The sequence below is a fragment of the Aythya ferina genome (assembly GCF_964211825.1).
Source record: "Aythya ferina genome assembly, chromosome: 3".
In the NCBI taxonomy this organism is placed as follows: domain Eukaryota; kingdom Metazoa; phylum Chordata; class Aves; order Anseriformes; family Anatidae; genus Aythya; species Aythya ferina.
Window position 1 is genome coordinate 82,172,865 of NC_140298.1, and position 25,675 is coordinate 82,198,539.

Below are 25,675 nucleotides of genomic sequence, written 5' to 3' on the forward strand. Positions count from 1 at the left end.
GTCGGGTGCTAGAAGGTTCTCAGGGGTGCAGGAGTGCTCACAGTGTAATGTGACCACTGACCATCAGGGTAGCCTAAAATTTAATTCCAATATAACACTGTTAACTCTCTGTTTGGATGAATGACGTTAAATTATCTCCATCATAGATGACATCTGGGCAAACATGAATACTTCTAAAAAAAAATTATTTTGCTTTTCAGAAGCATCATATTCCACAAAATATCAGCATATAGAAAACAATATTAAAATGAAAAGAGTTTCTCCCTTGTTTTGCATTCAAAGATTGAATGCAAATCCATGTCTGTCATATCTACCTTTAAGTTGAATTACATACACATTCTCTGTATATGTTTTCACAAGAAAGGTTAAGTTTTAGCAATGCAGCACTTATGTGGAGAGCCATGCAGTATTGCATTTTACTATTGTTAGGAAAACAAAGGTTTTAAAGAGGGAAAAAATGCATATACATCCTAACGTTGCATCTATTTGTTTTGCAAGCACATGAACCCTGGGTTTCAGAGCACCAGAGCAGGGTAATAAAGAATAGTTTATTACCTTATTAAAATATTTTCAGCACAATATTGTCACCAGAAATTCATCTCTGAACTTTCTTCAAACCACTGAACCAATTACAAAAGGCGAAGGGCAGGAAGAAGTGACTAGAGCCTGTTCATAACAAGACCACCCTCAGTGATATAAATCTGCAAAATATCATTGAAGTCAGGCTCTTGGGGAGTCCATCTGCTGCTGAGTACCTGCAAGTCTGTCCAAGAAGTGCACAACCCAAACCCACCCACTTCACTGTGCTTAGAAATCAATGGAAGGATGCCAATTTGCAGAGACATACCAAAGTTTTGTTCTGATGGCTAAACTGAAATGCTTCACAAGGGATATTCTGTACTGCTTTCAGTAATCCCTATTCTGGTTAGCATTACCATCATCATGAATTACTCTACTATGAAAATAAAGGTATTTTTGAAAAGGTACAAAGAGTCATTTCACCAATCCGAAAAGAATTCTTATCGAAATATATCAAGCTGACTGACGATTCAGAAATCCATTTCAGCTTGATGTTGCTTCCTCCTCTGCTCCTTCATATAAATGCACATCTATCCAAATGCTGCAGAATTGTATCATGGTGGCTTATAGATGAAAAAGCAGTATATGTCTTGGGAATTTAGAAATTCCACATAGTGTATGGGTTACTCGGATGATGGGAATCCGAGATAATATATGGGAATGAGAGATAATATATGGGAATATTATCTCTGTATCTACCAAGAAAAAAGAATATTTTTGTCCAAAGAGATAGTTCTGCCTGCTGCTACAGGATCCCAGCACCTACTGTGCTTACAATCACTATTGCAAAACCAGCTTCCCCTCAGAACAATGGGACATCACCAAAATTAGAAACTCACATCCTGTCATCGGTTTCTTAGTGTCAGGTACCTAAACAAAAACAGCACTTCAGAAAGTAGTTTTGTTCAGCTTTCTTTAGGGAAGAAAAACAAAGACAAACAAACAAACAAAAACAACAACAACAACAAAAAAAAAACAACCTTGAGCATCTTTCCAGCATATCTTGTAGGACTTCTCATATTCTTCACATGCACCAAGAAATAATGAAAAGCAGCAGTGAACTTAAGACATCTCACACATTCTAATTACAACTTGGTTACAGAACTACCACCCTTCTCTCCTTCCTTTTCAACAAAATACAGAAAAGAAAAGAAAAAAAAAAAAAAAACTACTAGGAGTGGGTCAAAAATATTTTAACAAAATTTTAGGAAAATCAAAATCTCATGATCACAAATTGTTCATTACCCAGTAATGTAGGGAAATATTTTACTGGCCAGCTCCCTAAGGCTCTCTCAGCATCATTCCTGAATGAAATGAGAAAGAAAGAGGAGCAGCCCCCCTTGACACACTGGGTTCCCTTTCTCTGATTCAGTGAGTAGCTAACTATACTTACTTAGTGGAATCGCTTCAGCAGAAAATAAAATCAGAAACTTTTATTTGACCCTTTATTCCAGTGATTAACTGAAGCAGGAATTTAAACATGCCAGTTCTACATCCCAGGTGAGTGCTGTCCCAGTTACTCAACTGTTCGTCATTGTAGCAGCTTATAGAGTGAGGAGGTTGTTTCAGCTGCCTCTCTTTTCCTCTCTCACTTTTCACAAAGAGCATCTGTGCAGCTTAATTCGCTTCAAGCAGAAAAGAAATTACAAAACCTCCTTTTTTTTTTTTTTTTTTTTTTTTTTTTTTCCCAATAAACAGAATTCTTGTTTTCTGGCCAGTCTTATAAAACAATGATGAACAACAACCAAGTTCCTCAAAAATGAGGCCAAATCTAGCAAATCACTAATGCATTTAAATGTGCACATAAGTAGTCCCAAGTGTAAAATCAGTTGCTAGAGCAGGTATCTACAATTAAATACCTAATACCGGGGTGGCCTGGTTTCCAGAGCACTTGCAGTCCCAATGAATGATAACACAATTTCTGCACTCATCTCTTACAAGGTTATTCCTCTATGAACAGCTCTATATCAGTCTTGATCCCTAATTATAGGCATTAATTCATAAAATGTGAATTGTTAAGTGCATTCATTCAGAGTTTCCAATTATTTGAATTTTTAAGCTTTTTTGGGGGGAAAGGGGGAAGGGTGGGAGGGGGAGGGTAGTCTTTAATCCACAAGCCACAGAACTGAAAGCTTAGCTAAGGTCTAAGTTTGTGGATCTCCAGTCACAATAATGGTGGGCCAACACTGAAAAGTCAACATGGCTGTCTTGTGCATTTGTCTTGGGAAATAGTTCAACTTTTACAATAATTATGAAAAGTTAGTAATTTACTATGCTAAATTAGGGCATGAAGAAAAATAAAGAAAAGGTGATAAAAGTAGGCATACTATATAATAGTTAATAAGCACTGCAGACCATCAATTTTTGTTGTGATTCTTATACACAGGCTTGCATACTTTGTACTTGTAAAGTAAGGGGACACTCAAATGTCACTTTCAGCCACCAATATCTGAGAATTTTAGAATAGGTTGTAGTGAAAATGGGAGTCAGCCTTTCACTTTCAGTAATTATGAGGAAAATTGTGACTTCAAAAAGTTGTTCCTTTCTCTTTCCTTGCTAATTCCTACTTACCTCCTTTTAGCCAAAGGAGTAAAGAAACAGGCTGAAAAGAGACTCAAAGGAAATATGCATATAATTACCTAAAACATCCAATTCTGCATTTTACCTCATTCTTTGAGGCACCTTCACTGTTGCTGCAATGCAAAGAAGAACCAGCTGTCAGGGTTCATCTATTTGCCATGTCAGGAATAAGCCAGAAGAGATACTGCACTACTGGGGAACCTCAGTGACTTCCTCGCCTGCAGGCAAAGTGCATTTTCTGCTTGACATTTCATAACAGCCAGGGGCTTGGAGAACAAAAGCCCTATGTCCACTCTGCATCAAATTGCCGAAAGCATTTGGAACTGGGAAAAAATAAGTGGATGCACAAGAAGTAGCCTCCCCTGCTTTTCACGAAACCTGCAAAAAGAAGCTGCTGTTTTATTATTCATGATGGCTTACTTTTTGCATCCTCTCTACCTTTCCTGAAAGCATGGGTGAAACGTCTTGCTAAATGAGCACACTGACATACATGAACTTATCTGACTTTCATTAAAAAGGTAAAACACAATAGATGTACTATAATCCCATGCCACATCAAATCATAGTTCCAAAGAAAGAGGTACGTAAAATAAGCATCATGCAAAATAAAGACAATGCCTTTTGCAACCAGAAGTACAGGTTATGGTTATGGTGTTTGATTAGCATTATCTGTACTGATGGGGCAGGTTGAGAGGTGTCAGTGTCCTTTTCATCATTACTGTCTCTCTTAGCACTTCTCAAAATATTGACTTTCAAAATATATAAAAATAACAAATTTTCAATTTAAGTTAAAATAGAAAAGACACTTGCTTCCCACCTGTTACTTTAACAGAAGCCCTATTTTAGTCAGCAGGTTTACATCACATGAACAAAGATAATGCCTACGCTCACTAGTTCTGGATTACTCAGCTTCAATTTTTCTTCCTCTCTATTACCTATTATCTCTTTACCTAATGCACGAACTGAACATGCCACATGCATTTGTTTCTTTAAAGAAAAAAAAAAAAAAAAAAAGCCCAAATTGTAACATAATAGAGGCTTGCATCTCAAGCTGCTGATAAGCAGGGTCAAGATACTAATGTAAGACACATTAAGTGGGATGAAAATGCAAGCAGATGAAATGGCCCAAGAAGTTAGATTCCCTACAAGGAAAAATTATCTCCAGAAAGCTGGAAGTCTTTCTTGCTTATTCTTTTTCCTCCCTTTTTATATGCTTTGCTTTCTTTGATGTTACAGCTGTGGTTTGTTCTTCATGCCTGTTTGTGTGAATAATAAAAGTCAGTAAACTATCTCCATAGTCTCCCCACAGTGTCCCTGTTAGAAAATACAATTCATAGATCTTAAGTAAACAAAATGCTGAATTTATTTTTATATACGAAAATAGCAACAGGTTTTTGGTCTTGTTGCAATGAAGTTTTTATACAGAAATGTCAATGAAAATAAAATTTTATTTTTTCAGGCTCAAAAGCTAGCTTCAACTTAATTTTACATTTCAAAGTGCCCACATAAAATGTGCTGCCAATAATCTATTACATACAGTGACATCTAGCCTCCTTTAGCCAAATGTACACTAATAAATACAGACCACAGACGTCTCTAGCCTTGAATCTCCATGGGATGCCTTGTTCACACATTCATAGAGCTAAACTGTCTAATAATTGGTCGTACAGCTGCCCGAACCATGTCTGGGCATTAGTTGTTCAGCAGTGGTCAAAACCATGCCAGACAATTTGCAACAAAGTAAAAGGAATGCAGTCCTCAAGCTAGGCCATGATACTAAAAATGAAAGGGAATGGTCTGAAAAAAGAACAGACATACCTCAGCCCAGAGTCTTCTTCAAACTGACTTCAGCTGCATAACTGTTAAGCTAGTAAGATTTCCAGTTCCCTCTGGAGAACGCTAAAAAGCACCAAGCATCCTGCCATGACCTCTACTAACCGAAAGACACTATGGCATGGTATGGCTTTTACCACTGTAAATGACTCCAAACAAGGCCTTAGCCTTACACAACACTGTGTGCATGTACCCCCAGTGTCACAGAGATAAATAGATAAATAAATAAATAAATAAATAAATAAATAAATAAATACATTTTTTTATAATCTCAAAGCTGAAAATAAGAATTTGTCACAAGATTTTGTCCTGGCGCTGCTGTATCTAAGATTCTAGCCCACAGTTGGCTATTTTATTTATATGAGTTTGCCATGTACCTGATTAACTCAGACCAAAAAGTGATGGTTGTGAAACTGAGTGCTGGCTGAGATTACTGGAGAGAATTTTTGTAACAGAAGATAGAGGTTTTTACTCTATACTTTCTATAATCACGCTTGGGAAGAACAATTACCTTCTTATTGATTACTCTGGACTTCATACTTGTTTCCAAAATGTACAGCATGTACATTTAAATAACTGTTCAATTTAGAAAAGCTCCTCTAAGGTAGATACAATGTCATCAAGACTTTTTTCTTTTCTTTTCTTTTCTTTTCTTTTCTTTTCTTTTCTTTTCTTTTCTTTTCTTTTCTTTTCTTTTCTTTTCTTTTCTTTTCTTTTCTTTTCTTTTCTTCCAAAAATGTAGTCACAGAATAAACAAATATTTATCTAAAACATCTGATTAAAGGTTTAAGATTTTTCTACCAAAAAGCAAATACTTGCAAATACTTGGCTTAATAAGGTTGGGTCTTTTTCAGCAAAAACTCTATGTATTCACCACCACAAATAAATAAATAAAGAAATAAATAAATTAATAAATAAAATGGTTTTATTTTCATATAAATTTTCAGAAAAAGAAAAAAGAAAAAAAAAAAAAAAAGCTATTGTCTTTCTGCTTAGCATTGGTTCTTCCATACAACTCAAAGGTGTGCTGAGCAAAAACCCAAGAGCTAGAAATATGTCCCTGAGCTAGGATAGATGTTTAAGTACATGATCCCAGTTGTAGACCAGGTTTTTAACCCCAAGAACCCAACAGCTATCTTGTGTCTGGAGGATGGCCTGTTTAGGCCAGCATTGTGTCTGGGGGACAAATTTGCTGCAGACTTTTAGGGTCAGGTTCTGGAATCCGGGGGTCAGTTAGGGACATCCCTTCCAGCCCTCCACCCACCTGACCCATCTGTCAGAAAGCATTAAATTAATACCACAGAACAGTTAGGACTGTAAGAGATGCATCAAATGCTCAACAGGCTGCAGTCTAGCATGGACTAGCTTCTGTAACCTTTACTGAGATTGGCCCTATCATTTGCATGCACACAACTACAGGTCAATTTTTTTTTTCTCACTGAATAATCCAGACCTTAAATTCAGCAACAAAATGCTTTAAATTGCTCTTGATCCCGAGTGCTTCTGAATTCATACTCTGCTGTTTACTTAAAAAGGTGAATAGTTTGGTGAGCAAATTGCATAGCAATGCCACTGTATCTGTTTCACTGATGGTTATCTATGTACAAGCATTATTGCTTATCTTGAACTGTCCTCCAAATGTAAAAATGTTAATCCAAATTATTTTCATACACATTACTTACAAATTCAAGCTGGAGAAAAAAAAAAAAACTGCACAGTAACCTGTGCAGTTACTGACATATCTGGCTTCTTATATTTTACTATGAAGGAGATGCAGATGTAGAAAAGGCACAGGCAACAGCAACCACCCCCACCCCCAACCTAATAATGTGATTAGGTAAGGTTTCCTTGGAGGATGGAAAATTTCCAGCACAAAAATAGAGGTTCCATACAACTTAAGGCATTTAAATTTGCATGGTTTGTCCATGGTGTGGGGTTGTTGTGTGTTTTTTTTTTTTGTTGTTTGTTTTTTTCCCCAAAGCAAGATTCATATACAGGACATAATCCCAAGTTGAAATAACAGTGCCGAGTTGTTTATTTATTTATTTAAGTTATAATGTTGGCATTTGTTTTTATCTGGTTTTGGGTATACTTCAAAACATGTAACAAAAATTCTAACATCACTGTGGAGAAAAAAGTACTTACCACATGAATGGAAAAACTTATTCAAAGCACAGATATTTCCTGTTCTTGGTGTAAAGAAGAAAGGATTTGTTTACTCAGTGACTGTGTTGTTCAATGAAGGCTCTTATTTAAGTTTTATTAGTATACCACATTAAGAACTAATTACCATACTGCAGTTTTAAGCTGCAGAATTTTCATAGGAAATGAATAAGGCCTTCATGACAAAAGTTAGTGTTGCTGTGCTGTTATTTGGAGAGGAGGCTGTGCCTCTAAATTCACACAAATCTTCAGTCCCCGTATATTATCATAATTAAAGAAATGCTAATGATTGATCTGTACATCCAGAATTTCTATAGATCAGTGTGCAGAATAACTTAAATATTTTAATTAGGAGAGGGGAATCAAACAACATAACAACCATGAAAAACAAAGCATTTACAATGAGAACTAGAGATGGTTTAGGGCTTCTTGTTCTCTCTGCCATCGAGTCCATTCCTAAATTCTTATTCCTAATTAATTGCCTGGAACTCTGCCACTCACAAAGAGTTTCAGATTTGAAAGGCATGCAGTAATTTAGACTAAATCCAAAAGAAATATACCTCAAAGAAATATTCATTTAAAAAATGGTTTCTGCCTGAGGTATGTCTGAAGATTTAAGATAACACATTTAGCAACAGTTAAAAAGTATAACCCTGAGGAGCAATCTGATAAAAAGCTTGGGTCAAGAAAAAACATGTTTCATTCAGTTACGCTTTCTGGCAATACATTCACTGCACTCCTAGGCAACAGAAAGATGGGCAGAATGGTTGCGGTATTCAGTACGACCAGAGTCTCTCAGCACACCATACGCACCAAACAGAATTAATCGGCAATTAATCAGTAATATCATTACTTTCTTGGGAAAACAATATAATAATAAAGTAATATGTAACCCTGAGCCTCCTCTTCCCTGGAGAAGAGGAGGCTCAGGGGCGACCTTATCGCTCTCTATAGGTACCTCAAGGGAGGCTGTAGCGAGGTGGGGGTTGGTCTGTTCTCCCACGTGCCTGGTGACAGGACGAGGGGGAATGGGCTTAAGTTGAGCCAGGGGAGTTTTAGGTTAGATGTTAGGAAGAACTTCTTCACTGAAAGGGTTGTTAGACATTGGAACAGGCTGCCCAGGGAAGTGGTGGAGTCACCATCCCTGGAAGTCTTCAAAAGACGTTTAGATGTAGAGCTTAGGGATATGGTTTAGTGGGGACTGTTAGTGTTAGGTCAGAGGTTGGACTCGATGATCTTGAGGTCTCTTCCAACCTAGAAATTCTGTGAAATACTTTTCAGATCTGAAGCCAAGATGGGTAGTCTATAAAGAGTGTATATTATTTCCAGATGAACATATAATTTGAACAGTATAAGTAATATAGTCAATGAATAGTTCCCTTTTGTTCATGAAATCTCCATTAATACACAGAGATGTCTAGCTTTTCTTTGAGATGGCAAGGGAAGAGGTTTTAACACTATTGTACAACTGCAAAATATTCCCTTTGATCATAGCTTAATAACATCATACTTTTTCTCTTCCTGCTTGGGAGGGAACAAGAAGCTTTACCAAAGACAGAATGCATGAGAATATCCAACATGTCTGCTTTGTGTTTTACAAATACATGGGCATCCTGTTAGCAAACATGTTTTGTGAGGAGGAGATGCTGACTTTTGCAAAGGAGAACCAAAAGGGAACATGCCTGGGAAAGACTTTAAGCCTACAGGTACTGAGGGTCTACAGCAGTCACCAACCCGGACTCTCTGGCACTTTACATCTACTGAAGTGAAAGCATGGGATAAAATATGCTCAAGCCTAGCGAAGTTGACTTGGCACAGCTTCCTGAGTCAGCAGAACAAATTTTGAGAACTGTTGCTCATGCCCTCTAAAACATTTTATTTACAGGTTTAGCATACATGAGGTGGTTTACAAAATACATGTACTGAGTGGGGTATGTTAGTTATGCCTAGATTAATACCATGATTTCCACATTTTCTCACCCTGAGCCAGATCCTGGTACGCTTGCTCCAACACCCATCAACATCTCCCAGAAAGCCACACAAGTGCCATTTTCAGATGACATGGCTCTTTGAAAGTTACTTAAGAATACTGTAGTAAAATTATATTTCTTATGATAATTTTCTAATTTCTCTATTCTTATTCTTAATTCTCTACACACATTACAATTCTCTAGAAAGGTCTCTTCCAACCTAGACAATCTCTGAGATTGTCCTAGACTTCTCTGGTGTCTCTTCCAACCTAGACATTTCTGTGATTCTGTGAAACCAATACTCAATTCACACTTCACAAAACAGAAAGACACAGTTTCAGTCCAAGCAACTTATGACATAGCAAAGGCAAGGTCACTGAAATGAGAGGAAAGAGAAAGAAGACTGCTTTTCAATGTATAATGATTTAGATACTTATGTTTTCTCAGGTTAGGGTTGTATGTTTGTTTGTTTGTAATTTTTGTTATAGTCATGATGTAAGTTATTTTCATAACAGATAAAACTTAAATTGTGGCACAAAGAGAAACTGTTCATCAGCTTAGGGATATGGTTTAGTGGGGACTGTTAGTGTTAGGTCAGTCAGAGGTTGGACTCGATGATCTTGAGGTCTCTTCCAACCTAGAAATTCTGTGATTCTGTGATTCTGTGTGATCATCTAGCTGTGGTTCAGTCATCATCTGTGTGGAATTTGATGTCATATATGCTATGTGTGGACATGGTGGAGTGGTATTGTCTGACTAAATTATTCTTTGACTGTTATTAGTGCTCTGTCTTTCTATTTTACCCCCCAAGGGAGTCAATGAATCTTTGCTCTGGACATAGCTGCAACTACAGTCCACTGCAAGACGAGGCAGAAATGGAGAAGGTATCATAACATTACTCTTTGAAGACTGAACCAGTAGCTAATGCTGGGGTTGGAGAGAGAGAGGTGAGAACTGAAGAAAAGCACTTTGTATAGTTAGATCAGTGAAATTAGAAAATTCTTCTCCATATAAATTAAATTGGAGCAATTAAGTGTGGCCCTACTGAAAATTTAAGCTTAAGTAACAGCTTAAGATGCTATTATTATGTGATGCATCTGAATTAGAAAGTTGATTGTAAGAACCAATGCCAAGAAGTTAGCAGGACTAAGGTAAATATGCTCTGTGATCTGTCCAGATGCTTACTTCATACTGCGTAAGACCCACCAAGTCAGATTTTGCTAATTATGAACCTGCTGTTCTGCTGTTTGCTCAGAAGATGGTTTACAACTGCTCATCAGAGGCCCAGTTCTTTTTTTAACTATATTACCTGCTATGATGAGAAGTGTATAATAAACCTATCTAGGTTGACTACAGACAGTTTCTAGACACGATTTTATCTTCTCAGTGCACTAGCTAATCATATTATTCTAAAACTGAAGATAAGAATGAGGAAGGAAAAAAGACATTTTATATGACATAATGGGGTAGATCAATTGCAATCCTCTACTGAAGATCTCAGAAGTTGGAGTTGGCTCTCCAAGAGCTTCACCAAGGCTACACCCTTCCTTTCCCCCTGCTCACCTTTAGTCATATTTTAAGTTAAGCACATATATGCAACTAGAACTTACATAATTTCTGACTTTTATTTAACCAGAAAATCATATAAAATATTTATTTTCCAACTATGTGTTGGCCTAGTGAATACAATTCCATAATGGATGGATGTTGACTTAAAGAAGTTAATAAATAAATAAAATAAAAAAAAAACCAGGATTGAATTAACTAGATATTCAAGTTTGTTGATGACAGAACTGAAGTAGATTATATTTGCATACCAAACATGGAATAATTAATAGAGCAATAGAAGTGTAGTTTAAGTATTCTTATTGTAGAGGTATACAAGTGAAATGAAAGAAGATTAGCACAAAATAAGAATACATTCCACTAAGAAAAATTAAGTTTGGTGTGACAGGAAAATCTGTGGTTAGAGTCGTTTCATCTTTGATCACAGAATGAAATAATGCATGAAATAATTTCACATATGAAATAATTCAGCAGGTTATGAGAAAAAAAAAAAAAAAAAAAAAAAAGACAGTATTTCTGTTATTTCCTCAGAGAGCTGCTTAGGAAAATTTGATTTTCCAGTCAGTTCAGTTATGTATGAGTCCTTAACAGTGCAAAACCTAATGGGCCAATTCAGGCTTGCAATGAAGACAGCCCTCCAGATCAAAGGGCAGAGAGCTTGCAAGCTCTCCAGTGTAAAATGATAATTTGGTTGCCAACCTAATTTACCAAGGCTGAAATTGCTTTGCAGGGGGACATACAGGAAAATAGAGAACATTTGCTTGTTTCAGGCTGCATGATGCAATTTGTTCGAGTTATCACGTTTAGCAAAACGTAAAAGTTCAAGCCAGAGAACAACAAGCAGTTACTGTCTGGTATTACTCAAGTTAAAAATCAGTGCCCTCATTTAGGTACTGAAGGCTACATGCTGCCCTTCTGGCTTTCAATCAATCAGTCTCTTAAACTGGAGTCCCTTTGTGTTTTCACACTGGGGTCTTTGGTATTACTAAAGCATTCCACTGTCAAAAAGCAGAGTTACCCTTGGCAACAAGTTTTTTTGGAGTTTCTACTTCCTTATCAGAGATTGCTCTGAAACTGAACACAAAGATTAACTAGCAGCTGCTGGTGTGCTCTAATACGGGCCTTTATTTAACTGAAAGAAGCTCTCTTTTCTAAGGAGATAAGCATGACAAAGTTTGGTGCTTATATAAAAATATGCCCAATATAACAATTCTCAGCTAATGCTAAATAAGTCCATGTTTTTTTGTTTGTTTGTTTGTTTGTTTGTTTGTTTTCTCTGGTGATATGCTTGGCCTGTTTTCGCTATTCACATCCTCAGTTCAGTGCCAAAAAATTACACATTAGTAATTGTGGTTGAGAAAAATAATTTTTTATCCTACAAGCAAATTAAAAAAAAAAAAAAAAGTTTTAAAAGGTTTTATTTTGCAACTTTTGGTCTTATTACAGCCTCTTCTGTTGCCTGACCATTTTGGTGGGACACACCTTCCCTGATTCAGCCATCAGAGAGCTACATGTCTAATACAGGGTGGTTATCAGGCTGGTTCTCTCTCTCCAGTCAAAGGAGAGAGACTGAGCCATACAGGGGATGTTTGAGCTCATCTGTTTCAGACACTTACTCTGGGATGACATAAATGGCTATTTTTGCCACTGACTACTAAGGTCATTCAAGCAGCTAGCTCAGATCTGTAGATTGGTCAAGTTAGATGAGAGAAAGTCCGCCTTCATTGTTGGAAATCTCCTGTCTTTAACATGTTGCCTGAATTTAATTCAGTATGCATGAGGTGTACTGAAGAGATACTTAATTTTGACCACAGCACCTAATCCCCACCATGGGGCTTATTCCCTGTTTCAGCAATACTTAACCTCTTGATTCCATTCTTGCAAGCAGGTTCAAATAACACACATGAAAGGGGTGCTTTATATAGGCATCCAAGTTTAAAGCCTTACCAAATTGAACCTACTCTCCTCCTTTCCAGCTCTGAATGACCTCTAAAATTGGGATTCACATTTAAAAACTTATCCTACAGAATCTAAAGTATTTTGCACTCCTGAGCACAGCTGCATTGCAGCCTTCTGCTGGTATTCACACAGCTATACCAATAGTTTCAAAAACTTGTAAAGTTAAAAATCATATGAAAGTGAGCAATTCTTAGAGAAAAGGCATGTACATACAGCTAAATGACCCAACTGCTCTATTCTATTTGTTATTTTACATAAACTGGTTTTCATGTTCTTAATAGTGAAATTCAATGTCAGGCATGTTTTTGTCTATATGATTAGAACTTCTCAAGCTTGGGGAACCACTTTCCCTGAGGAAAACACAGTATATTTCAAAACAAGTTAGGAAAATAAAGTGGGAAAATGGACAGTGCTGAAACTAGCATGGGCATGCTACACACTGAAGCTGAAAAGTTTCACGCAAATCAATGATGGCGCATCTGGCACATAGTATATACACACCATTCCTTCACCAGTAGGTACTGTACATTTTTAGAGGTTAACACACCACATTAAACATTATGTCAGGTGTAGTGTGAAAGGTGTAGTGGATAGAGAGGATTTGTAGAAAATCTAAGCACAGTAGAGGAATTACTGTATTTTAAGCTTGTTTCAGTTGCACTGGAAAAAAACAACAGTGCACATGGGAGACCTGAGGTTAGTAATGAATATTACTAAATATGAAAAGTAATTAATCTGTAGCAGATGCAGTTTTATTACTAAGCGTTAAGATTAAATTAAGCAAATGGAAGACATGGAATATTGAAACCTAAGCTAAAGACAATAACAACAAAGATGTCTCTTTCAAACCACAAGTAGAAAGAGCAGTAAAAACAGGCTTTGAAAATACAGCAGGAGCTGTATTTACTTTAATACTGAGAAATATTTCTCACGAATGTGAAACAAATTTTCACTTTCATGATGGTGGTAAACATCTACATGATGCCAGCTCACGGTAAGCAAAAAATAAATTCACCACTTTGGCAGAAAAAAAAAACAATCATAGACGTGTCAATGCATACATATGCATGTACACTGAAAATCATACATCTTGACCATAAAAAAATTAAAGGATTTCAGAAGCCCAAGTATCCTATTTTATTTTATTTTATTTTATATTTTATTTTATTTTATTTTATTTTATTTTATTTTATTTTATTTTATTTTATTTTATTTTATTTTATTTTTACCTAGAAGGGAAATAATAAAGGGCTTTAAAATGGGTGGCTTACAGGATGGAGGGTGCTGCACAGAGCACCCTTTTCACTGCGTGCTCCTCTCAGTAAGTGCCTCTCCTCCCCAGCCCTGGCATGGCAGTGACTGCCTGTCTGTAAGGGCTATCCGCACCCACAGGAGCTGCCCTCTGTGTGGCTTGAGCATGGAGACAGAAACCTTTTCATGGAGAGGTTGGTGCATGGGCATGCCTGTCTCTCTGTCTGTCTGTTTCACCCACGGATCCCTCCCTCCCTCTCTTGGAGGAGTCTTCCTGGAGCAGAGGTTCTTCTCCAGGTGCGGTCATTGACACCAAAAAACTGGCTTTAGCGAAGAGATTAAGAGACACATTCAGGACCGGGCAAAATAATGTTGTTTACAGAGCATGGCAGAAATCCTAGCAAGAACTAACCTTGAGCCCATCTCCAAAAAGTCTGGGCTAATAAACAAAATGCTTTTTTTTTTTTTTTCTTCTAAGAAAGCTACTTCTGAGAAAGCTCAGAGCTCACTTCTGTCTGTGAGAAAAACAAAATCCCTGTCGGGTAGTAAGCCTGAAGCGCATACCACAGCCTGGAGCTCAAAGCAGCAAAACAGGCCAGTGCACATGTAGCTGCGGGGGGATTTTGCAAACAGGCAACGATGTGCGCTCTGCCATGTGAAGAGCTGCCAGGGTCTGCGCTCCAGGACCACTTCGGAGCCATCCTGCAAGCAGCTGCTGCAAAGGAAGGCAGTTGCTGGCCACTACCTCCAAGCATTCCCTTTTACCTCTTCTGTGCAGTGTTATTTTCAAAATTGATCTATTACCCTGATAACTGGTTCTGCTAACAAAAATAAGTAAGCAAGCAAGCAAAAACACAGGAGAGGGAAAACCTTTGGAAGTTTAAGAATTTTTCAAGTAGCCACCCCTCATCCAGCTAGGCTGCTTGAAGTTAACAGTAATGACTCCACCAGAGCCACAAAAACAGCCTCGTGCCTGGAATTGTTTGCAGTCTGTATAACTCTTATCACTATTATGTCCAGCTATTGAGAAATCATCTTATTTTGCTTTATTTCTTAGCAGGCATAAGGTTATTAGAACTAGCTTTGTGAGTTATTTCTCCAGGAGTTCCTGGAGGCATCAGAGAAGATCTCGTAACAGAAGGTATTGTAGAGACAAGTAGGAAGACACACTCTTTTCCCTAGGGAAGAAGCTGCAGAGATACGAAATGAAGGAAGATGAAAAAGAGAAATCCTAACCCTGGCTGAGTGCCCTGTTATCGCACCGATGCTCTGTTCTTCATTGCAGCACATTATTCTCCATGCAGCACAAGAAGAAGTTACTTATCCATGTCCTCATTCTACCTATGAGATGAACTAAGATTACAATCTTATCTCTTGCACAATTTACATGTCATGTAGTGCAGCTTGATCAAGAACAGTCAATGAAAGTATGCTGTTTCTCATTATCTGAGGTTCTTGGAAAGTCGCATGAAGATTATGTAAAGAGAAAGAAAAGACATAAGATCTTACATAATTTACTTTCCACTGATTTTGAAATCTTATGCTAGTCATTTCTTTATCTTGTGCTAACAGAAAAACACAGTGCTTCCAGCCATTACCCAAACAAGCCCTTTGATTCACTTGAAATCAGCAGCTTGCTCCTCCAGGTGGAGGACTTTGCCTTAGCTCCCCAGAGGGCAAAGGCTGTATATTGGTACATGTGCAAAATAGAGTCACTCCCTTCAGTGTTCCTCTCCTCTCCTCTCCTCTCCTCTCCTCTCCTCTCCTCTCCTCTCCTCTCCTCTCCTCTCCTCTCCTCTCCTCTCCTCTCCTCTCCTCTCCTCTCCTCTCCTCTCCTCTCCTCTCCTCTCCTCTCCTCTCCTCTCCTCTCCTCTCCTCTCCTCTCCTCTCCTCTTTCTACTTGTACAGGTACCCATTTGGTTCTGCCTGGGGTACTTTCATACTTTCACTGTGCTTCTGGCACACATTTTCCTCTCAAGTTTCACCCAAAGGGATTCAGTTCATGAGCTCTGCAACTGCATCATGTATCTTTGACAAAGTGAGGAATAATAACTTGAAGATTCATTTCAAAAGCATGCTCTTCATCTAAACACTATTCTAACACTGCTATGGTAATGGTTTATTTTGGATGTGCCCTAAGACCAAGTGTCATCACTTTGCCCAGCTGTTATACCACTAATGTGCAGTTATGGAATATATTTGTAAATGCTTTGAAGACATTCTGTAGCATATAGCTATTCCTTTTAAAAATAATGTGAGGTCAATTGAAGTTTTTGTTTGTTTGTTTGTTTGTTTGTTTAAAAAAAAAAAAAAAAAAAAAAAAAAAAGGCCTCAGCTGGAAGTCATAGGCTCTACCTTTATTTCTAGGTCTAAATTTTTCTCAGACATTTTCCTTCATTTAAATATTGTGCTTTCCCAAAGAAAGTGACTTTTTTAAAAATACATTATTATTATGAAATGAACAGAGCAATTTGCAAGACAAAAGGAATGATGGAGAACAGCTAAACGATATGAAAAAAAAAAAAAGTCCTTTTGTGGTCATTGCACATATTTGACACTCCAGAACAGCAGCTGAAAGCACAGTTCAATGCTGCTGCTGGCACAAGCTGTCCAACTGCATTGAAATGTTCCACAAAATCACAAAGTAGCACAGAAATGGATAAAGTTGGCTCACTTGTATATGACTTATGTAGACTGAATTATACCAGAGATCAGTTTTTCACTATTTAAACTTTTTTTTTTTCTGTCTATAAAAATAAGATGTGTAGATTTGTATGAAAGCAATGCTACAGAGGGAATAAAGAATCAACATCTACATAGGTATTTAACTAACACTTTGATCAGGTCAAATAATTCATCTGTCCTTCCTTTTGTGAAATTCAGCCCATGTTTGCATAGTTAATATCCTTCTGAGTACCCATAAGCCCAATCTTTTTTGTGTCAGAAGGCTTTAGGAAATGTTTAAACAGTTGGTAAGAATGCTTTGACACAATTCCTTAACAACCCTCTAAGCATCATTTACAAAATGATTACAAACATATGAAAATATAAATTTTGCCCATGAAAAGATATGATAAGGAAGTCTTTCTACATCTGTTCTTCTCTTTTCTGTAATCATTTTTCTCTCTCTAACCATTTTTAAGCAGCAGTATGAAATCTGTTTGCTTTTCTGAAGCTGGAAAATCCCTGGGGATTCTTATCTATTTTTTTTAATAACGGGCAAATAAATTGCTGATTTCAAAATGTAATCCCTAAAATTATAATATGCATTACACATCATAGTAAAAATAAAAAATATAAAACTCATCTGAAAAAATAATCAATGTATGTCTGAACTAAAACGATGTTTTAGCTTCAACCAATCGCAGCTTTTTAGGAAAGAATACCTGTATGTGTGGTCAGCCAAAACATTTAAAAAATAAATTCAGTAAACATAAATAATAAATAATTCCAGAATTCTGCAGTTTTTAGCGGAACAGCATGCATGTACAATTTCCGCCAAATTACATATGAAAAGCATGACCCTGATACTGCCATTTCAAAGGTCTCTCACTTGAAAGCAGAAAACTAGGACTCCTGACATATATACCACATAACAAGCAAATTCTGTTTTCCATATAGATCTCTGAAACCACCTGTCCCAGATTTCAAATGTGTTTAATGATCAAGGACCCAAAGGCAGAAATTTTAACCTTCCAATTCTTCATTTTGATAAAATGAAGAAACCCACAATATTTCAGAATATACGTACTTCTCAGACATACATTAAAGATCACATGTGAGGTTCTTTGAGTTAAATTAGAATTTCAGTCTTACTGAATTCATTAGAGTAGCATGACTGACAATAACCAAAAAACAACAACAACAACAAAATAAAATTCAATACTTACATGCAGTAACAGGTTCAAAGAAACATAAAAATGAGGGCCATGATTCAGCAGCCACATTCATACAATTAGTTACACTCAGGTCAAGAAGTACTAGTTGTATTATCCACCTCTGAGATGGCTTTATCTTATCTTCTTCATTTTTCCCATGCAAGTCTAAAATAACCCTTTGCTCTGTTCTTTTGATGTTCATTGATTTATATGAAACTACCTTAAGGTTACTATCTATACAGCATTCAGTTAATGATGAATGAATAGAAAATGCACCTTAAGGCTTGTATACTTATTTTAGTTAGCTATATCACTATGCTATCTTAAGTAGTCTTGAACAATAATAAGAAGTTGTTCCTTTATGAGGTCTTCAGTATATTGCTCCTGGGGAGGAATGTGAGAACCATCTTTCTCTCAGTACTCTGAAGCTTTCAGTTCCAAACTGAAAGAAAACCTAGGAAATGTATGATACAAAATCATGTTTATGCATGTAGGTTTTGAAATCACCTTGGATCACACTGAACTTCTTGTGTTTACACCTTTTCATTAATTTTTGAATAAACTACAACATCCATCTATTTTTTTGTAATATTTGGCTTTTACACAGCCAAAGGTAACGAATTCTGTGCTCACATGATGCCCGTCATTTTAACAGAATTCTCCAATTAATTATTTTTAATCTAAAATTACTCTCCTTTAAAAGAAATCCATGACATTCTTATATAAAAGTTGAAGCTTGACAGAACATGCTTTTAGACAATTTTACTTAATCTTTGCCAAAAATGTTTATGAACAGCAGTAACTTTCAACCTTATTTTCTTAGTGGAGAGAGGACACTGTATGCTGGTTGTTAGGGAAATACTAGGGCCAGGTGCTGAGCACACAAATACATACTTTTTACCCATGTTTGTGAAGATGTACAAGAGGTCTTGGTTTTACTCCACCACGGAACTAAACAAATTTTGAAAGTGCAGTAATTGATTTGAAGAGTCACCATCCTCACCTGAACTCTAAACACAAAACCAAAAAACATAACCTGGACTTCACACAGTCTGAATCACTCACCTTTGTCACATGGTGCTTTTCATGTTGTACAGGGATCTTAAACATTTGACACCAATATGTTGTATCCTTGTCTGGTATAGGCACCTGTCTTAATGAAAAGGGTAACAATATTATAAAAGTCATACTACCCTGTTGTGTAAGCCTAAATATTGGGCTTAACCCTAACTGCACATAAATCCAAAACCCAGAGTAACTTACGTCTTTGTTTGTCAAGTCAAAATATGGCAAAGAGGCAGATGAGACTTCTGCTTTTTCAGGGTTCAGTAAACGCAGACTCTTTGTACCACGATTAGACCCGTGATAATTTTGACCTGCTTCTCCCATGTCTTTGTGGTGGTAGGCCCATATTACCCGCACTGTGCTCTCCTGGAAAAACAAAACAAAACAAAACAAACAAACAAAACCCATAAGGAGCAGGAACAATATCTTCTTCACATAGTTCATTTAATTCCTAATATAGGTGTGATGTAGGTGTTGCTGTATTTGAACAATTATAATGCATACCAGAGGCGAAATCATCTACTGATGCAGTTTTTTCTTTAAAATGAATCATGTTTTATATTTGCAGGGTTCATGTGGATCTACAGAAGTTGTATCTTTCTCTGATAGCTTTCTTCATTAATGCAGCAAACTTAAGTCAAAACTGCAAATAGCAGAACAGACTCAAAAACACATAACCAACTAAGTATATAGAACATCTTTTCCTAGAAATGGCACTCTTTCGACCAGCACTCAGAAGACACCCTCCCAAAACAGCTTCCAGGCTCAACTATGCAAAGATCTGAACACCTTTTGTGAGCTGCTGTCCCTGTATGCTAGGGAAGATAGACATTAAATTACACAACATATTTACATCTTAAAAATCAAGCTACTGCTTCAGCATAGACCAATTCTCTGTAAACCATCCTCAAATTGAAATAATCACCCCTGAGACAAAATACTCTAATAAATGTTGAAGTGTCCCAGAATGTTAAATTATACTGAGACAATTTGGAGCAGGTGCAAAAACCACAGATCCATCGACTGCGTGGAAATCTGGCAGTTTATACAGCTGTGGATTTCATTCGTGTATCTTTCAGCTCCTCATGTTGTTATTATTGCATATATTGCAAAAACATTGATAATGACAATAGTGTTAAACTGCTACTGTGATGCTTCCAAAATGAATAGTAGTAAACAAGCCAAAGCACAGAAAGCCCTGTAAATCTCTCTAACCTACCTGTCATTTCCAATATGAAAATCATCAACTTCATATAATTTAAAATGAAGTCCAGCAGTCACTAGGGCAACAACAGAATTTTCCATGAGAAATATTTACCATGGAAAAATTTGCATCATTAAGTTCTTCAATGTCTTTATTTTTAATATAGAATTAAACCAAAAATGAAACATTTCAGCTCTATATGCTCAAAAGTCTAGATTTAAGATGAATTGCAAGTTACTGTAAGATCTAAAAGTGTTTCTCAAGTTGACATTTCTTGAATGATTGCAACTGTAGGACACAGGATCTGAGAGCACAGAGATACCTCTTCGAATCCTATGTTCACATGGTGTGTTACGAATTAGAGAATCTTATGCATTGAACTGAAGGAACAAAGAAAGCTGAAATTAAAATATAAGAGTTTAATAAAACCAGCACAAGTATTTTTCCTGGTTAATTTGGCAGAATAAATGTTTTGGAAAGTGCTTTGGGAGCTGAATTCATTTGCTAAGTGAATTTCTCTAATTATTTTATTTTACTAAAATGAGATTTTAATAACCAGTTTCATAATCCCATATACTTTTGGCCTGAGTTATTTATTTCATCTCTATATGTATAGTCAGAGCATCTTACCGTTATGCTTTTATCATTTGTATCACAAGTGTGCAGTTCTCTGCTAAAAGCCAATATTGTGTGTGTACTGTTTTCCATGGCATATTCCAGATGGTAATCCTGTTGTGGGTCTTTTTTCAGTACTCTGTTTTCATCGGTAAAATAATCCTGTTGAAAATAAAAGGTGGACCGTCATTAAAAGGTAATATTAAGTAAAAAAAAAATAAAAAAAAAAAAAAAAAAACTTTTTGTGGAATGCTGAATCCACTTAACATTGTTTTTATGTAAAATATTCAGGGATGACAGTTTGGGTGACACTAAACATTTTTTTTTGGATTAAAAATCTTCAAGAAAGCAAGTCTCCTTGGCAAGCAGCTTAAAAATGTCTTGAACAACTTTAGCTGCCTGTACATGACTATGAAAATAAAGGCTGTACTCAACCAGTGAGCCTAAATTATCATAACTGGGGTGTTGTGAACTTTGGGGAAATTACAGAGGGAAAGAAATTCACTTAATACTCCAATCAACAAAATCACCGTTCCCTCTTTTCACGACTTTGTTTTTCCTACCCCACAAAAAGGAAACCTCTTGGATTAAAATCGATTGGAACCAGGAATCCTGCAGTTTAACCAGGATGAACAGTGCTTAGTGCACACAAAAGGTGCCTGGAGGGTTTTGGAGTTTATTTGTTGGTTTGGGTTTGGGTGGTTTTTCTTAGAGGAAAGGTTAAGAAAGATGATCCCCGGCTCAGCAGAAGCACAGTACAATGGAGGAGCTGAGCAGTAATGTTGGGTCATTAACCTCCTCACCCCAAATTCCTGCTGCCTGCGCAGCTGCAGTGGCCGCGCAGTGCCCCTCCGGCCTCCTCCTCTCTCTCCTCCAGCCTCCTCCTACCACTGCCTCCAAGGTGCATCCTCTGCTTGCCCGCCCATGAGTTTTAGGCTGTTTCTGCTCAGGCTGGGGCAGGGGTGGGTGGTTTGCAGGAACTGCTCTGAGCATACAGTCCTAGAGGAGAGCCTCTAGCCTTGGTTAGCAAAACACCTCATTTTTTCCATAATACACCACCTGATAGCAGGCAATTTTGTCTTTTTTTTTTTTTTTTTTTTTTTTTTTTAACATGTTACTGGCAGATGCCATTAATAGTGCACTGTCCTTAGCAAAATAACACAACACCTGCCGCTTCTTGAAGGCATTTAACTCAAGCTATTTGGATTTCCATTTCCTTTTAGAGGGATTTCTAGCTTTTACATCCCTTTGTTAAAGAGAAAACAACAAAGCTGAAAAACTGTAAAATGTTTTGCCCGAGTATCTTAATACTGGTAAAAGTGGCTGCCAGTTTTAATTCACTAAAGGATCATTTAGGAGCCACAATCTTCAACTTAACTGCACCCATGAAATCTTTGTGTGTACAAGAGACCATGTGCACACCAGTCACAGTTCACAGGCTGGTCTGCCTGTTATTGATGTACAAATAGCTGCATGCCCAAACATTTCATCAAGATATTTTAATTTAGATGAAAAATTTAATGAAATTATCTCATATAGGTTCAAGAAAGAAAAGGGTAAGAAGCAGACCATTTTTATCAGTATGAAAACATTCAGATTTAGTTCTGTCTTCCTGTAACTATATTATTCAATATTTTTTCACCTCCAAAACAAATCTAAATAAAAAATAATTAAAAAATAAATAAAAAACGAAAGGTACTGAAAAGAGTCCTTTTCCCATCAGCACTTTTTTTGTGACTATAAGTGAACGAATACTTATATGAAAAAATACACACTTGGAAAAACTCTCATCAGAAAGAGCAAAAGAGAGGTCTGGGAGCTGGAGTTCTATGCTGAAAGAAAGGAAAGTGATGAGTTATGTTTGTTTAGAGAAAGAACAATGAATTTGCTCTTCCAGATGGAAATGATGGGCCTGTTCTGGGATGGTACTTGAAGGTGGGTATTTTATGGGAACAAAATGCTCAATTTCACCCCTAAATCAGAGCGTGGACATAGACAGTGTGTATCTACACAGAATACCATCCCTGTTCTGAAAACACATTTCTATGGAACCTCTGCTTTCATCCTAGAAATAGTAAGGGCTTATCTGGACTAGAATTGTATCCTTGTGAACATTGGCTTTTACCTAAGTGTGATATCTTTTCTGAAATGTTAAGTTAAACTGGAAGGAGGCATCCTTGTATTAGAATAAGCACCCAGAGATCCAAGAATAGCTTTTCCACATGGGATTGGGTTGAAAGTTTTTGCCTGAAACATCTGGGAAGGAAAGTTCAGAAATATAAAGCCAAGTTAGGTACGTACACTCAAATATTTTTCTGGTGATCTTCACCATTTCTTAAAATCTCTAAAGTATTTCTCTGTAACCCCCCCAAAAAATAAAAATAAAATAAAATAAAATAAAATAAAATAAAATAAAATAAAATAAAATAAAATAAAATAAAATAAAATAAAATAAAATAAAATAAAATAAAATAAAATAAAATAAAATAAAATAAAATAAAAAAGCAAGCATGTTATATAGCCCTGAACTCTACAAGCCTGCAGGGAGAGTGCAAGATAACTGGAAGAAGCTGTGTAATTAAGATATGGCTCAGATGTGCCTTGATAACGCAATTGTCAATGGAATGATTTCATTCTCCTGGATGACGGTCAAAGACAGGTCCCAGCTCCAGCTCACTGTAAGGGGCTCCCTTTGTGCCTGCAGGTGAGTGCTCTGGGGAAGGTGATCCCACTGCCCACATGGGAGCTCACTGCTGACCCTGCATCGCCTCTGCGGCACCTCGCTCCGTCACTCCCCGGAAAGTACTCTGTGGGTAGATTTTAATCTGACCAACTAACGTTAATCTTTCCCACGTGAAAACTTCTGTGAATTAATGAATTTGCTGGCTCTGCTTACTTCCTCTGCCTGATATACATCACCTTGAAACATCCCTTGACACCAGGATCCTGAGAATACCCAGGAAGCAAATTCATACAACTCATGGGAAGATGGGGATGTTCCTGTATCGCCCAAGTCCTATAACTCCACTGAGTGCAATTGGGCAGCACTAGGGGAATCTAGCATGAATATATTTACCAGGAGCTATTTATGAATTATGAACTGCCTCTATTACTATTTTTATTTCTTTTGTTAAAAATTATCCAGACGTTCATCATAAAACTAAAATCAAATAATGTAACAAGAAAATTTCAGAGCAGCTCAGAATTTGATTGCTCAATCCCTGACACGAAAACAGCTTGTTAGCCACTTTGAAAACAAAACAAGGCCACGTTGCCAAAGCATTCTGATCTCTTTCTGTTCAAATAACAGACTATGTCAATCTATGCATGCTTTACTCAATTTATTCATCAGAGCTTACAAAACTTTAAGACACACATACACACATGTTTGTGTACCAACCTTAATGAACAAAAGGGGGTTATCAAAAAAGAAGACACACGGACAAGCTGTGATGCCACATCCTTTTCAACAGTATGTTGGAAAAGTAAGAAAAAATGTCTGGAAGTTGAAGTCATCTATGCTCATACTTGCTAAACAAAGTCTGTGTAAAGACTATTGTTTTTTAAACAATTATATTCATGCATTAGCATGGAACATACATAATGTGGATAACTTTCTTGCAACACAGGTAAGCCCCTTGCGATTTGGGTAGGTGGCATCACAAACATTAAAGACATAAAAATGTGTATCTAGAGATGCTTCCTTTCAGAAAGGAAAAATGATAACAAATAAAAGTCCTGTGGACTATGGTGTAACACCACATTACCACATTCGGACAGCCTATACTCCACTTAAATCCTTGTGTCTGCTCAGGGGAGAAAGCTTGGTTCATCTGAAGGCATGTAAATGTGACTTACAAGGCCAAAGGACAGCACAGAGGATGAATGCACCAGAAGCCAGACATCAGGCATCTGGGGTTCAGCTCAACAGAAGGAATCTAAATATGGTCCTGAATGCTCTCAGAGATAGTCTGCTGTAACACAGAACTCACCTAAATTTGCAAGTTTCACACATTTAATTCTGTTGAGAAAGGAGTGGGACATTTTCATCAACAGAATCACAGTGCTTCAATATCCATCACAGATGGTCTGAAACCTGCCTCATTTCAGAACAGTTTATTCTTCCTACCAAATAGGAAAAGGCACTAATATGGCTACATCTTTTACAAAGATTTGGTTTTGGCATGCCATACAGTCCTGTGTGTTTTGTGGGCAAGATTATACTGATACAAATAATTCTGAATTTAATGGAGTTCCAACACAGATCAGTAATAATTATCAGGTCCTTAATACTGAATTTCTGAAACACTCAGCAAAAACCTGTAAATACAGCTTTATTTACTGTCAGCCCCTGAATCCAGATTCTTTGGTTTCTTATGCACACACAGAATATATATGTGAAATAAAGATAAAGCTTCTAAGTTTTACATCAATTTTACAGAAGCATAGGAGTTATAGAAAGAAGGTAAAGCTGTAATGACTATTTTTCTGGTTCAAACATCTTATTTTGATTGTTTAAAAAATAAGTGTTTTAAACAAAGATTTGGAAGCATTATTTGTCATGCCATGAAATAACTAAGATGTTGTTCTTATTTTACAATTTACTTGGATAAACTGTTTACTTTTGAAACATTGAAAGCTTCTGCACTCCCATTGATTATATTGGGCATGCTGGCATTTTAAATTGGGGGCTATGCTGTGAGATCAAATAGTTAGGTATCTCGTTCCTTATGCTACCTAGAAGTTGAAATAACTTACAGAAAATGAAAAATCTTCTTGATTGTACAAGTTCTTGTATGTTCTTTTCCAGAAGTGAGGCCCATCATACTGCACAGTTTTTCAGATCCTATTAACCTCCTTCTTTCTCAAAAAAAAATGTTGTGTGGCATAAACAGTTTCTGATTGTTGTGCTACAAAGATGGGAAGAATAATTTCTTAAGGTTGTTAAAAAATAAAATAAAATAAAATAAAATAAAATAAAATAAAATAAAATAAAATAAAATAAAATAAAA

The 25,675-nt window shown here is 36.7% G+C and overlaps 1 protein-coding gene across 2 annotated transcripts in view; it reads right to left on the bottom strand.

The window, feature by feature from the left end:
- The window catches only part of MOXD1 (monooxygenase DBH like 1), a 54,522-nt gene that overhangs the window by 21,678 nt on the left and 7,169 nt on the right, over window positions 1–25,675 (bottom strand). For both annotated transcript variants that reach the window (XM_084514227.1, XM_084514228.1), the window contains 3 exons: window positions 20,679–20,825; window positions 19,043–19,210; window positions 18,845–18,928 (listed from right to left, as the gene is read on the bottom strand). In XM_084514227.1, coding sequence (XP_084370353.1) covers window positions 18,845–18,928; window positions 19,043–19,210; window positions 20,679–20,825 — 399 coding nt within the window. The remainder of the gene's footprint in view (window positions 1–18,844; window positions 18,929–19,042; window positions 19,211–20,678; window positions 20,826–25,675) is intronic.